At 37.2% G+C, this 15,539-nt stretch overlaps 1 protein-coding gene across 3 annotated transcripts in view; it reads left to right on the forward strand.

Annotated features, from left to right (window-relative positions):
* Positions 1-15,539, forward strand: part of LOC149783204 (uncharacterized) — a 52,333-nt gene that overhangs the window by 10,580 nt on the left and 26,214 nt on the right. For 2 of the 3 annotated variants that reach the window (XM_089931441.1, XM_089931440.1), the window contains exon 3: positions 9,064-9,300. In XM_089931441.1, the coding sequence (XP_089787567.1) occupies positions 9,064-9,300 (237 nt within the window). Of the gene's footprint in view, positions 1-9,063; positions 9,310-15,539 lie in introns of all 3 variants that reach the window. The other variant, XM_089931439.1, reaches the window with a different exon arrangement.

Genomic DNA, 15,539 nt, shown 5'->3' on the forward strand with positions numbered 1-15,539 from the left:
GCAGTACCAATAGCAGCTTTCTAACTAGCAATGTGAGAATTTGGAAAACATATCAATATCTAGGATGGTTGTGGAAGAAGCCATGACAAATCTGGGTAAATGGGTCATATGAGGTTTCAGCACATTTAGTCGCTGTATCATGGTCTGTGGGGGAAAGGGGCTGTCCTTTATTTAGTAATGGTTAGCCAATTATATTCTATATGTAATTGAAGCAGGTGTGGTCACATGATATAGCAGATAGATTTGTCAGAACAAGATTTGACTAGTCTGCCACAGCATCATATCACGACAAATAGCATGAAGCTTGTGTATATCAGTAAATTTGGCTGTCAGTAAATTTGTGCTTGTAATTAGTGTAAATAATGTTTTAGTTTTAGTTTGGGATTTTCATATAATGCAGTACTGACCATCATAGTGGATGGAGCTTGTGTCAAAATATAATTTTTCACTAATTATGATCAAAATTCACTAATTTTTATCCCTCTTTTCACTGGGGCCCCGAGTGGCCGAGTGGTCTAAAGCGCTATCCGTTACGGATCACTGCCATCTCACCTCTGTCTGCGTGGGTTCGAGTCTTGGATTCAGCCAATGTGGGTATGTGAGAAAGCTTGCCAGTAGCTTCTCGTGGGTCGGTGGTTCTTTCCGGGGTTTTTCCCGGGTTCTTCCTCCACCATTAATACTGGCAGCCATGTATAGCCTATTGTGTGCTGAAAAATGGCGTTAAACCCTACAACAACAACCCTCTTTTCACTAATTGCAAGTCTGGAGGGTTGGCAGCTCTGCAGTGATCTGCAACGGGGAGTGCTTTAGACCACTCGGCCACTCAGGGCCCCGAAAACAACATGCCCATGCTACAGATGTGATTACCACCATAAAGTATCGGTTTGTCAATTCCAACATGCAAGGTGCTTTAAATGCAACAACATGGGGCATATCAAGGTTGCATGTCAGTCTGCGCCATACAGGCCACCAAATTTAAAATCATGATAGGGATATGAGATTAACCTAGGGCCTCGTACATAAATCTCCTCGGATAGGAGGTTAAATTCGGCATAGTTTGAGGAAAATGTAAGACAGGAAGGTAAAGGAAATACTGTATTTAATAGTAATTTAGTCAGAAGCAAGATAAATATTAGAATAGGTACAGGCTTTATTAGATATATATACTACTAAAGGACCGGTGCTACTGCATATACTGGTAGGTCACCCCGAGTTGATATAAACATTTAAAATATTTGAAAACCTCAGTTACTCTGTCATTTTAGGCATAGATTTCTTACAAAACCAGAAAGCAAAGATAGATTATGCAAATAACTGCTCAGAGATGGAGGGTGGTATGCCTGTGGTAAGAATGCCACAATTAGTGGAAGAAGTTGGCAGAGGCTGTACTTAGTAAACTCCCTGACAAACTGTACACTGCAGAACAGTTATTCTTCACAGTAATGCAGGAAGGGAATCCTGCAGTGTTATCAGGGATTTGAAATCAGCTCTCTGTTGTTAAAGTAAACAACTTGACAGATGGCACCCTCCCAGTATCATGCACCACTGTAAGCTTTGGGTTCAGAACACTGATCAGAAATATATCAATATAGCTAAGGACTTAGTATTCAGTTTATCCAATTCTGACTTGAGGGTAAAAGAATACAATTAAGAAATGTTTTTTTTTTTATGTAAGAATAGAAATGGTTGTGCCTACGACTTGTCTAATTAGAGAGCTTCATATACATAAAACTCTGATGGAACAAAAAGAAAATGCAAGGGCAAACTACATAATCAGTAAAAGAAGGAAATACCACCTAATTACATGCATGGTATGAGAAACAAGCAAAATAAAACAAAGAAATCCACCCTAGTCTCCAGCTGGCATTCCAAGTCTTCATTGTTATATTTGTGAGGCCAGCTTAGTGCAAGCCAAGAGCTAATTCTTGTCAAAATTGTGAAAATTGAATCCACTCATTAGGACCACTGCTTTTTAAATTTTTTTCATTACAAGATTGGTTTAGGTTTGTGAGGTAAAGTTTTTACTCTTGTAGAATAATTGACAGTTAGGCCTTTGAGCATGCAGTGCTTGTCACTTAATTGAATTTGAGGAATTTGAAATAATTTCTGAACCAGGTTACAAAAATAAAAGTGGTGTATGGAAGCAGATGCGACACATGAAGTATTTCATGTGACCAGACAAGACAAAATTGTTTATCATTTCTGATTGTCATAAATTTAGAAATATTCATGACTGTATTGTCTCTGTCATGAAAGGTCTGCCTTGCTTGCTTTAGTGCACATGGGGATCTGCAGTCGTGTGTAAATGGTGGTACTCAACTAAACAGAGAAGAAAGAAAGTATGGACACATTTTGTAATGGACAAAATTTAAGATGAACAAACAATTAACATAATATTATTGCTGTATTGGTGTAAACTGATTTGTCCTGTCCACATCCATCTTGTCATTATTTTCATGTTGTTTAGAAAATGAGATTATGTATAGTGTTTTACAAATGGGAATAGTATAATGGAGTAGCAAAATGCAGTAGTGTTAACTAGTTACTCTAAGATTCAAGTATATAGTACTTCCAAAAACCAGTCTTACATTTTGGTTAGGAAAAAAATGTTCATCTTACATTTAAGAATTTCTGATACATATAATAATACTATAGGATATGATATAATAATATTATAAGATACATGTCTATATTGTAGCTGAATTAATAACAATTTTGTGGAGCAAAATAAAGATGGATGCAGGACACACATGACCAAACGGCTTTTTAGTGTGGGGAAAAAGTTAAAATATACAAATCTGAATGGGCAGGCAGTAACTGAGTAGCAGCTTCAATATCAGGTTTCTAACTAGTAATATGCTGGGTGTGAGAATTTGGAAAACATCAATATCTAGGATGGTTGTGGGAGAAGCAGTGACAAGTCTGGGTAAATGGGCCAGCATCACGACAAGTCTGGGTAAATGGGCCAGCATCACGACAAATCTGGTTAAATGGGCCAGCATCACGACAAATCTGGTTAACTGGATCATATGTAACGAAGTTTCAGAACATTTAGTTGTTGTATGGTCTGTGGGGGACGGGGGCTGTCCTTTATTTAGTAATGGTTAGCCAATCATATTCTGTATGTAAGGGATGTAGGTGTGGTTATATGATATAGATATATAGAGAGAGAAGGAGAGGGAGACAGAGAGAGAGAGAGAGAGAGATACAAGAATGGTCAGAACAAGATTTGACATATGAAATGGGAACTTAATAGAGAAACTTCGTAAAAGGACCTGAAAGATACAGACAGAGATATACAAGATAGGGACTTAATAGAAGAGATAGAATACCTAATAGATATCATAGAGTGATAGATATTATGAGAGTGGACAGCTATATCAAGGAAATCATGTAGCTAAACTGTAGTGTAGAACTTGGAGAGGTGAACAGAACTTTAGTATATGTATAATTGGATATAAACAGTAGTTTGCCAAAATGAATGTTTTAAATATTATACCACTAAACTCCCCTCACCCCAAAACCAGAAGAGAAGCCAGTCTGGTCAGAATTGGTAGAGAACCCAGTGGGTCAGACAATAGACCCAACAGGTCAGGCATGCTTTATGTCAGTTATGACAAAATGATGAAACATCAGCTTTATTTCTCCTGAGGCTAAAAAAAAAGACCCACTGGCTAAGAAATATGAAACTCAGGAATACATCCCATGCCCAACTCTTTCTCTTTAGGATATGAACTTGCCTAGCAACGTGAGGCTAGAGCATTGAAGAGCAGTCAGCTCTAAAAACCAAACCACAGAAAAACAGTTTTATCTTTCTTGCAGGCTGAGCAAGGTTGTTTTCTCATTGACACATTCTATTGCTGACATTCTCCATTCTTCTTAAAAATAAAATTATTCAAGGGGAATAACAAAATAATCCCAGCTACTGATCAGGACTCAAAAACAAATGACTGATGTTCATTTTGACTTTTGAGATGTTCATTTTGACTCTTGAGATGTTCATTTTGACTCTTGATATTTTCATTTTGACTCTTGAGATGTTCATTTGACTTTTGAGATGTTCATTTTGACTCTTGATATTTTCATTTTGACTCTTGAGATGTTCATTTTGACTCTTGATATTTTCATTTTGACTTTTGAGGTGTTCATTTTGACTCTTGATATTTTTATTTTGACTCTTGAGATGTTCATTTTGACCCTTGTGATGTTTATTTTGACTCATGAGATGTTCATGTTGACTCTTGAAATTTTCATTTTGACTCTTGAAATTTTCATTTTGACTCTTGAAATTTTCACGTCATGGGTCAAATGATTCTTGAGGTTCTAAATTTGTTGAGAACACTGAGATATTCCTGCTCTAGAAATGCGACACTTATAAGCACCTATAACTATTGCTATAAAAATGACATTAGGTAAACTGGACATTTCTGTTGTGCTTTTATTTGAATTGTAGTACGTATTTAAATTTTATTTTGTCGAATATTTCTTAATTAATACTTACTGTCACTGTTGACGAAAGGAGTTGACCCCATTAATAACGGGATCTAAAAACAATCATGTTTAAGTTGCAAGAAAAATGGCTCATGAACCATGAATGGGCACAAAATTAGGATGGTCGAGCTTGAAATATCAGCATTGATTCTTAAATACATCACGGGAGAAAGGATTGTGTTATTGTATTATTATATAATACATGTATGATAAGTAAATTGTAAGCAATCATATGAGCCCCAGTGATGATGAATGAATGCGAACACAACACGAGCCTCAAACTGTAATTGTTATTCTGTCTCAATCTGAACTTGGAAAACTTTTTTAAACAGGTACCTGGTTGTTCATTTTATTACCCAGGTTATTATCAGTGGGCGAGTACCCGGGTACCTGTTGTCATCTTTAACCGAGGCTGGTCTGATATTGCTGAGCAATGTGAATGGTCCAAGGAAAGAAAAACATCTTTCCTGGTTGTTTTGCCAACATAACAAGCACAACAGGAAAACATTTCCATGTCAATGTTCCCTGCATGTATTTACCATGCAATAGTTGCTTGATAAGCATGACTTTGACTGTGGTGGAGTCAGTGAGAAATCTTAGAATGCGATAATGCTAGAACCTGACAAAAACATTTGAAATTCACTATGGTGAAAATGAAGATGAAGTTCTCATATGTGATCTTTGTGGACTTTGAGAGCCTAAAGATTCCATTGTTTCCAACAATCGAGAAAACCCCTGCAGTCCAGTCAAATTCAATGCAAGCTGCTGAACAAGCCCCATGCAGGTTTTTGATACACTGTAGTCAAATGTGACAGAGCAACTGAGCTGCCAATATTATGTGCACCCAGGGTACTAGCTACTGCCAAATCAATCTGGCAACAGCAAGCCTTGCACACAGACATGATTATGACCAATGACATTAGCAAGCATTTCATGGCTGCTCATTGTTGGATCTGTGATGGAGCATTCAGCTCCATTGGTGAAATAGTGCATGATCATTTCCACATCAGTGATGCATACAGATCATTGGTGCATGCAAAATGCAGCATAAACAGAATTCCAGTTGTTTCATAACTTGCACAGATACAGTGCCAATGGCCACTTGATTATGGAATGAGTTGCATTGTCATCGAATGCACCAAGAATAATATGGAAAATACATGACATTTGGCAAGGCCAACTGCAGTTCCTTGACTTGATGCAGCTCCTAAGTTCTATCCTGGACAAAATTTTCAACAACGTTTTGGCAGGAGGCCACAAATGCTTTATGATCGCTTGACTAGCCACTGTTTTGCTCATGGATGGATACCATCCAACTATACCAGTAAGTTATATAATGGACCACTCCAGTGGTCTAAGTGGTTAGAGCATCCACCTCAGATGCAGGAGTACATGGGTTTGAACCCCGGCTGAGTCATAACAAAGACTTATAAAAATGGTACTAGCAGCAGTCTTGCTTGGTGCTCAGCATTAAGAGGTTAGTGTTAGGATTGGTTGGCCAGGTGTCAGGATAATGTGACTGGGTGGGACATGATGCCACATGTCTGCAGCATGATGCCGCTTGCTAGACATCAGTATAAACTGCCACACTGCAGACATTGCAGCGATATGACTCAAATTGTTAAAGCTGCATTAAAAATCCAAAAACACACAGCTGTATCATGTATCTGGATCCCAGTAACCTGTGGCAATGATGCAGCCTGTTGGCAAATTTCAGTGGATCAATTATGTGACAGCTTTGCTTCTCACGCTCAATGTGCATGTACATGAGAACGACAGCAGTAGTGCCATTATTAGGATACTTCTTCGAGGTTTACAGGATTCCTAGACAAGCTGTAACACCTGCACTATGATTGTCCACTGACCCCGGAAGTGCTGTTGGTTCCCCATGACTATTCTCTATACCAGTGTGTAATCGTGCACAATTCAGTAAGTTCAAAATGCACCAAGCTTGTATGAATCCATGCGGGAAAGATGAACTTCATTGTTCACATATGAAACAGTATTTGTGGTTCGGACTGCATGTGCTGAAAGTCTACTGGGTGTTACGGTTTGTCCGTGCACATGGATGGTTCCTTGCATTGAGATGAATATGGAACTGTTCACCAATGCCACAAGTTTGTAAAGGACTTTTTCAAGCTGATGAACAATGCCATGTTCTGGAAAAACATGGAGAATCTGCAGAAGTGAATCCATGTTGACTTTGTTTGGGACATTGAGCAAGATGAACTTTGTAGATGCATTGCTGACTGCTGTGTTAGAGTCATGACAGATATTTGATGATGAACTCATAGCCTTCCATAGTAAAAAAAATAAAAATAAGGTCAACAAAGTTGTTGTGTCTGCCTTTGATAAATCCAAATTACTCGTGTACAAGTTTTACTATGATGCAATCAAGCTGTGGTACGGTGACAACATTAACACGCTGTACACGGATACTCTTTGCTAATCCATGTTACTACCAATGCTGTCAACATCAATCTGTGAGGCATTGCTCACTAATAAATTTGACACCACTGGGTGACCAAAATATTTAGCAACATTAACAAAGCTATAATGGGAAAATTAAAAAGAAGAGTGCACAGGCAAGGCCATTGAGGAATGCATGGGACTGCAATCCAACATGTATTTGATAAAGACTGCCAACAAAAACATCAAGAAAGCCAAAGGAGTCCCATACATGGTTGTGTGAATGGCATGGCATGTACATGGAGTGCATCATGAATTCGTGAATGCAGCAGATCTTACCCAGTCATGGCAACATCGCATTGCATGTGCCTTTGCACCTAGGTGAGTTTGTCCCCACTGGACATTAAGCAGTAGAGTTTCCATGACAGAATCAGCACTTACGTAAATTGACACACATGGATCCCAAAATAGATGTTGCTTGTCATTGTGATTCCATGGGAAATACTTGCAATTCCTGATGCATGCATGGTGTACTTGGTCAATGTGTCAACTCAGCTTTGCCTTCCATGGATGATGTCCACTAGTGGTAACATGCACCAAATGGTAGCATTTTGGTTGTCCTGGAATATAGATTTATATCTGAGATTAGTATATGCATGTGTTAAACTTGATATCTGGGACCCACTGTCACATACATGCTGCAAATTAGTATATGCATGTGGACACTTTTTGATGCATGTAATGGCATATTTAAAGAGCGTAACACAATTAGCTGAGTAAGTAATCTACCTTGAGGTCCTCATACAAAGGAACTTATTTACATACATACATACATTCATACATACATACATACATACATACATATAGTAGCATGTACATGTATAGTCAACAATATACTTTCACTTCTTTCCTCAGATGGATATTCAATCATGGATATTGAATTACATAGTCAAATATATAAGTACATGCAAGCAATGCATCCATACCAGAACTATGTCATTGTGATACAATGTTCATGCCACAGTGACTTCAGTATTTTCAGCTGTTCTTTTGTCTTCCATTCACTTTTTGGGACCTTATTTCACTTACATATGGAAATTGGCATGTGGGTAAAGTATTGATAATAGTAATTTTACCTTACCAAAAACAGTTGTCATCCATTTTTGATGCATGAGTGACTTTCATATTTTCTGCTGTTTGTTAAAGCTGCAGTATCTTGGACCCTTTCGTTAACACTCATGAAAATTGTTATGTGATTATATCTTATGGAATATTACTAAAACATTCCAAAACTAGGTCAGTTTGACATGATTTTCACACTTGAGTGACTTTAATTTTCAGCAGTTCTTTCAAACACAGTACAATATCTTGGGGAATATTTCACTTGCACTCATAAAAATTGGTAGGTTGATGTTATTCAAGTAGAGTAACTCTGTCATACAGGAACTAAGTCAGTGTGATCAGATATTCATGCTTGAGTAACTTTTAAAAAATGTTTCATGTATCTGTTTGATAAACTCAATATCTTTGACCCAATTTGACATATACTCATGAAATTGGCATATGGATGTATCATAAGAAAGGTATTTCAGCTATACCAAAACCAGGCAAATGTGACCTAATTTTACCTCTGATCAGCTTTTGTTTTTTCAGCTATTCATACATCATGCCTGCATTATCATAAATCCTTTTCACCTTCATGAATAAACCTTTTTGTGGTGGTGTGAGCCAGATCTATGTAAATATTCATGAGAGTAACTCATCCATGTCAGAACACTCTAAATATATAAGATCCTGTTGTATCTACATTCATGTGGATGCATCTCATTGAGAGTAACTTAACCATTCCAGAAATAGGTATCTGTGATCAGTTGTTTCAGGCTTCTGTATTTCTTCATAGCAGTCTGTATTTTGTTTGCAAATCCAGATGGGTTCCTATTGATGAGGGGATTTGTATTAACAAGTAAACACCTTGTTTAATTGGCACATGAATTTTCTTTGGCAGTGGAAATTTCTAATGGGATGTACCGGTACTTTGATAAATCTGCATGACAATGTTTTTCCAGACAAAACTCTTATGACTGAAAATCACTTTTTTTTATATTTTACATGGCCTTTAACAGTACAAAATTATTGAAACATTGTTTCCTATGATTATTTTAGACCCTGGAGATGGGATACTGAGGTCCGAAGTAGGTCACCTGATTGCCAATCCACTGCCTTCAATGCAAGTTGCTTCCAACATAACCCAGAATAGGAATGAGGACCAAATGGAATCCTTAAGTTCTTCAGTTGCAGCAATGCAGGCATCAAGCACACTTCCACTGGCACCTGAATCTTTGGCTACATCATCTCAAGCATCACAGGATTATGCGACGTCATCTTCATCATCCAGAACAGGTAAAGAAGGTACATCCTGACATCATGTTTTGTTAGTTTAATAACTGTCTTACACCCAAATAATCTTATGGCATGGCCTGTATCCATTATCCATCTATCAGCATTTTCTTCCTACCACTCTGGAGGTCGTGATTTTGATGCAGTTTTGAAACCTGGAATAAATGGGTTTATATTATCAGACAAGCTCGAATATGAGTGAGGTATGTGCATAATAATGAGGTGATCTTGAAGCTGATTGGCTGAGCTTGGGTTCAGGGTCATATTTCTGATCCGATTTGATTAAACTTGGAGTACACACTTATATCATCAGTGTAATGAGAACCACACATATTGATGAGCCCACAACCTTGTATAAACTATAAGGGTGGGGCTGTGAACAGTTTATATGTTATAAATAAGGTACTAGTTCCCAGGATAAGATCAATAGGACAATCCTTACATTTTTCCAAGTGCAATTACATGTTGATGGACTTTAGACACACACATGAATTTGCTGTTTGTTGACAATTTTGACCCCTCCATATTAGGTCATGTCAGGTGGCAGCAGCAAACCATACATTTATCCCTATGATCTGCAACAGACTAATGCTCATGTTTATAATATTTTATGTTAGCAAGATCTATTTAAATTGTTCCTGTCATCAGCTGCCACATTTGTAATATAGTAGGTAAATCGGTGTACTTAAAATTTAATCATTGTAGCAAAAGCATTCTCTTTGTTTTGGTGATACAGATGTCTGTTTCTATTTCCCTTCCAATTCCTAACTACTAGTCTTAAATCAGACTACCCGTAATGAGATTTATTTTCATAAGTTTGTCAGCACTCAGACTGCACTACAGCTTTGTTTTGATAAATTCTGTTGTCAAAAGCTGCACTCTTACTCCACACCTGACACTGGAAAGTCATGTGAAATTTCTGTCAGATGAATCACATTTGGGTATCATCCAATCTTAGAATAATTTAGCTGCTGAAAGTCCTATATAGTTAATGTGTACAGTTTACTTCAGAATTCCCAACTCATTACTTAATCAGCACTGATCAGCAGATTGCATCACTGTGCTGTCTTGGTTGACCATAATGAGTGAACAAAGTGTCCATTTGATAGTTACTGCACAATGGTATATCACCATCATTGCAGGAAAAGTGTTGGGATCAAAGTATTGCATACATTCAAATTCACATGGTCCAGGAACCATGTACATCTGCATGAATATTCTATATACACAGTAAGTAGTATATGTGAGAGTCAGTCCTGGGACAACCCCTGTCCTAAAATTGGCATCCAATACAAAGTGAGACAAGCCCTAAACAGAGGTATTGTGACAACCGGAACCCCAGTACCCAACAATGAGGGCAGTCACAGTGTTATGTATATTTAATTTGCATTGTTTGTTTGTTTGTTATTTTTTTAAATTTGTATTTCATTATATGTTATTGCAATGTAACATTGTATGTTGGACTTGACCTTATCCAAAACTGAGTTCATTTTTTGCTGGACCTGAATTGGGGTTCTTTTTTATATTTTAGTTTGTAAACAACTAATACATAGCTAAATATTCTCTACGTGTATGGTCTTAATATCAGCATCATTATTAATAGAAGTAAATTTGTTTATTTGGGTCTGGGTCATGAATTATTGGGATTCACCTGGTCTACCTGACCTAGTCCAGGTTCTATATTGTTAATTTTAGCAACAGGTTTCTAATACTAACATTTTTTATTTTGTAAACATTATGATCATTCTAGAAGGTTATTTTGCATTGGGTAATAGTGTTTTCTGGATAGAAAAATGCTAATTGTGACCTGAGGTGAAGTAGAGGACTACATAATTTAATCACAGAAGGGAAAGTTAATTATTACTTTAAGATCTAGCACGTTCAAGTTGTATTATATGTTGTGACCAGTATTTCATTTCGGGCTGGAATCTATTTCTTCAAATTATTTTTTTCACTTTGTATTCTAGGGAAATAAATTATTTGCTGAATTCTACAAAGCTTGTTGCTTTTCACTCTTTCTGTTACTTATTTTAAGAGCATAGTCTCATAACAGTATGTCCATACTCAGTAAAGATCAATTATCCATCATTATCCCAGGGAGTGATTGGATTTAATTAGAAGAACTGCATAGTTCTTGGTTAATTGGCACCTGCTACAATCCACACACTTTGATTTCCGACATGGACCTTTTCAAGTGAGGATCATGCTTGGACATGTCAGAATGATAAATCGGATAAAAATTCTTAAATTCCTCGATGGATAATTGCATACACGTATTAGTAACCTTATACTTTTGAATCACTTCAGTGAAGGTTTCCTGGGTGGTGATGGTTCTGCAGTGATTACATGCAATTGAATTGATGTCGCGGTTATCTAAACTGATGTATTTCGGTACATTGTATGACATTTGATTGAGATAAAACATACTACGCTTTTTTGTTCCATGATAATGAAAAATGCTTGCTGATTTTGTTCATGTTCTGATGATTGATTTTGATGTCATCAAACATGAAGATCTTATCGGCACTGTCAAGATTCTCTCTATAATGTCAGTGCCATCAGTGTTGGTGCCACTGACATGGTGTATTGATTTGATCATTTCGTTAAAATCGGATAATGTCCTGTACTTGTCCTGCTTGTGATTAAGCGTGTATACCATCACAGTATCGTATTTCTGGCCGTTATTCAACAACAGGTTCACCAGCAGATTAGTTTTACCTTGACTGGTGGGCCTGATGATCATGTAACAAAAAACAATGACGTGTTTGCACATTTAACCCGAATCAAAATTGATGTTATTTTGCATTATACTAAATCCGTTCAATGAAACATTTAACAGAAACTTTTAACAACGACACTATTTCTATGCAAGCATTTAAAATTAGAACAAGTTTTTCTGCTTTTTGTATCATGATAGCGGCGAGACGCTCATGGAATCTTCGGGTGGTGGGAGCACAAAAGTCAATAAATTGGGTCACACTGACCAGTGATTTTAATACAAATGGACAGCGTATTGTAAATTTGCCTACGACAGACATCGTTGAGTCACATCAACAAAAAATGATCACTATCAAGTGGAATGACGAATGGTGATCTTAACATGAGTGGAAACATCATCGTTAATGCTGGAGGTGATGATGATCAAGCTGATAACGCCATTCCAATGTGGTTTAGAATAAAATCATACATGGACACAAAATTAAGTAAATCCAGTGGGGCGATTACCAGCGATCTTAACATGGGCTCACAGTTGCTGAATGTGATCAGCACTAGATCAAATACGGTGAATAGTGCGGTGAACATAGAATATCTTGATTCTGTTCTAAGTCTTAAACTAAATAAATCCGGAGGTCCAATTTGAACGATTTAAATGTGACTGAAAAATTAAATGTGGGTGGCGATGTTGCCATTGCTAGAAAGAGAGATGCCAGCAGAGCTATTTCAGGTGAAGTATCATGCACTGGTGATCTCCTGGTGATCTCGCTGAGTTCTGACACTGCGTCAAACCCCAGCATGAGAAAAATTGGCCGAAAGAACCTCTAAAGCTTATGCAACTATCGGAAAATTAAAACAAGCATGGGATGTTGCAAAATCCAATCTGGACAATTTTTGTACAGATTTTTATGGTGATGTCGTTATAAATTTGTGTAATTAGCTGAAATGAGACAACAGCAATACAGAACGCCATCAATCATTGGCAAACCATGCATTGTTTCTGCAATGATCTAGAATCTTCTGTTCTGTCCAAGGAAATCAAAAATTTCATCAACCACGAGACCATGGAAACTGGTGGCCACAAAGAAAATACAACAGCACGGAATGAGAGCTGCCGACGAGAACAAGCACAGATGATCATGAATACATGAAAAAAATATGCTGGGTAAAAGATTTTAAAAATTGATGCATGCTGAGAAATCATTTCTCAAAACAAGTGTTTTTTGAACAAACTAGAATTCAATACAAGGATGTGGATATAATCCTAAAGATTTTAGCACTGCTGGATAAACAAACCCAGGAAAAAGATCAAAAAGACGATGTGTCGGTGGTGCCACCACATAGGGTGACCATTACTGCTGAAGTAGTGGAAGTTTTAACAAGAAAAAACTATCAAAACACTGTTTTACATATTGGTGCATCATGATTATGGAAAAATCAGTAAGAATATGATCGCAGATGTGTACTCACACCAGCAAAATATTTCATCACCTGAGCGAAAACTTTGCAAAGAAATTTGCAAGCGGGCAGATCTCAATGTGGATTTTTGACATTTTGACAATTCACCTGAGGCACCGCTGGATTTAGATATCGATTACACATATAAGCTTCTTAATCCTGGAACTGATGGACTTGGAGACCTCTTAAACCATCTGATCATAAGATTAAAGGTTTTAGCATAGGTCGAAAATCATTTGAGTCTGGAGAAAATTGCTTGATTGTTCTCGCAAATTTACCATCCCTTGCTGATACCCGACAACCTGTTTGCGTTCATTGTGGCTAATGCAAATAAATATCGCAATTATCTCAATTTGCAAATAAGCTTGGACACTGTAGCGGATTTAATAGGGATCAACCAAGTCAAAATTATATGACCCTTGATGCTGTATGGCATCAGTGCATTGGACAGCAAAACGTTGATCATAAGCAATCACACTCTAAATGTGGAAAAGCACTTAAAATTTCTAAATGACCATTTGCCTGATCTCAAAATGATGATAGTGGAAGATTTAGTCAAGCTGTGTGAGAGAATTATTCATGGTAGATGTTATAATGGATTTGTCCCCCATGATCATTTCATGTTATGAGAGACAGTACAAGAAATACTCAACAGATTAAACCTCATAAGTACAGTAACACTGCATTTAGATCTTGCTTTTTCAGGTCTTTATTCATGATTGAGTCTACATCGCCAACATGGATAACAGCTTATCACCATTGCTAGCTCAGAACCTCCAATGGTACATGTAGTTGTCCACAGATCATACCACTCATCTGATTTTTGCTTTACTTTATACGTGTCCACAAACTCAAGTAGTTGCTGATGCAGATCCATTATTTTAATGTAATATATAATAATAGTTTGAGTTTCCGTTACGTCACTCAAGTCATCATCAACAACAAAAAGGATCGTGAGAATGCTGACATCAGCACTTACATGCTCAGAATCAACTTGGCCAAATGTTGTCAAAGTGACGGGATGGGGTCCTGATTACATTTTATCATTGGAACAGCAACATAAACTTACTGACAACTGATTTTAACTATTACCTGCGACAAAAATCTTATCCTGAGACAGGGCACTTGTTGCATGGAACGGGAGCATCTTAAAAGTCTGCTTTTTACACCACTAATCTTTAATAATGACATAAAATATTTATGAATTGATGATGAGGATGAAAGGTCATCCTAGACAAATATGAGATGCTCGATGAAGCTGTAACTACTGCATACAGAAAAACGTGGATGTCGTTATTGAACTAACTGCATTTAAAGTGATTGGTGTTTGATGACAAGTGTTGTTAACCTTAGAGCAGGGTAAGGAATTGTCAGAATATGGAATTATTAAAATTAAATATGATCAGAATCTTCTGATGCAACACAGCATCAGGTGCATGAGCAATGATCCTTTTAACATCATTAAATTGTCTCAGTAAAACAATTTTGCTTACTTCGGCTGTAATCAGCACTAGGAGCCAGGCTTGGGACCACCCTATTTGTTGGATACCAGGGTTATCACAAAACCTCTGTTTAGGGCTTATGTTACCTTATATTGGAAACCAGTTTTAGGACAAGTGTTGTCCCAGAACCGGCACTTACATATACTACTACTGTACTGCATTTGTTGGGAAGTCCTTGTCACAAGATGAACACTCCAATTCTGACCCTTTTACTGGTAAGTGACCACTTTACAAGTATCTGTAAGAAGAAAAATGGGGTGTTACACTGATGTACCTAGCTTCCAGTGGTGTAACAAGTCAACATGTTGCTTCATGCTAAAGTATGGCAAATCTCATGTCTGCAAACACTGGATAAGCATTGCAGTTATTATGCTGAAGATTGATGTGATGAGTATTATTCTCACAAGTGGTAAAAGTCAGACAGATACATTGAATTAAGTTTATTCTGCAACAACATAACATGTATTGATTGTCCAACAAAAAAGCAATCGGTAAACTATACATAAATAAATCATAGAGAGTTTGACATAATGATATTTTTGATATCCTCTGACTGCCTTTGAACTG

This window comes from Sinohyriopsis cumingii, chromosome 14 (assembly GCF_028554795.1).
Source record: "Sinohyriopsis cumingii isolate HCF-2022 chromosome 14, ASM2855479v2, whole genome shotgun sequence".
Classification (NCBI taxonomy): domain Eukaryota; kingdom Metazoa; phylum Mollusca; class Bivalvia; order Unionida; family Unionidae; genus Sinohyriopsis; species Sinohyriopsis cumingii.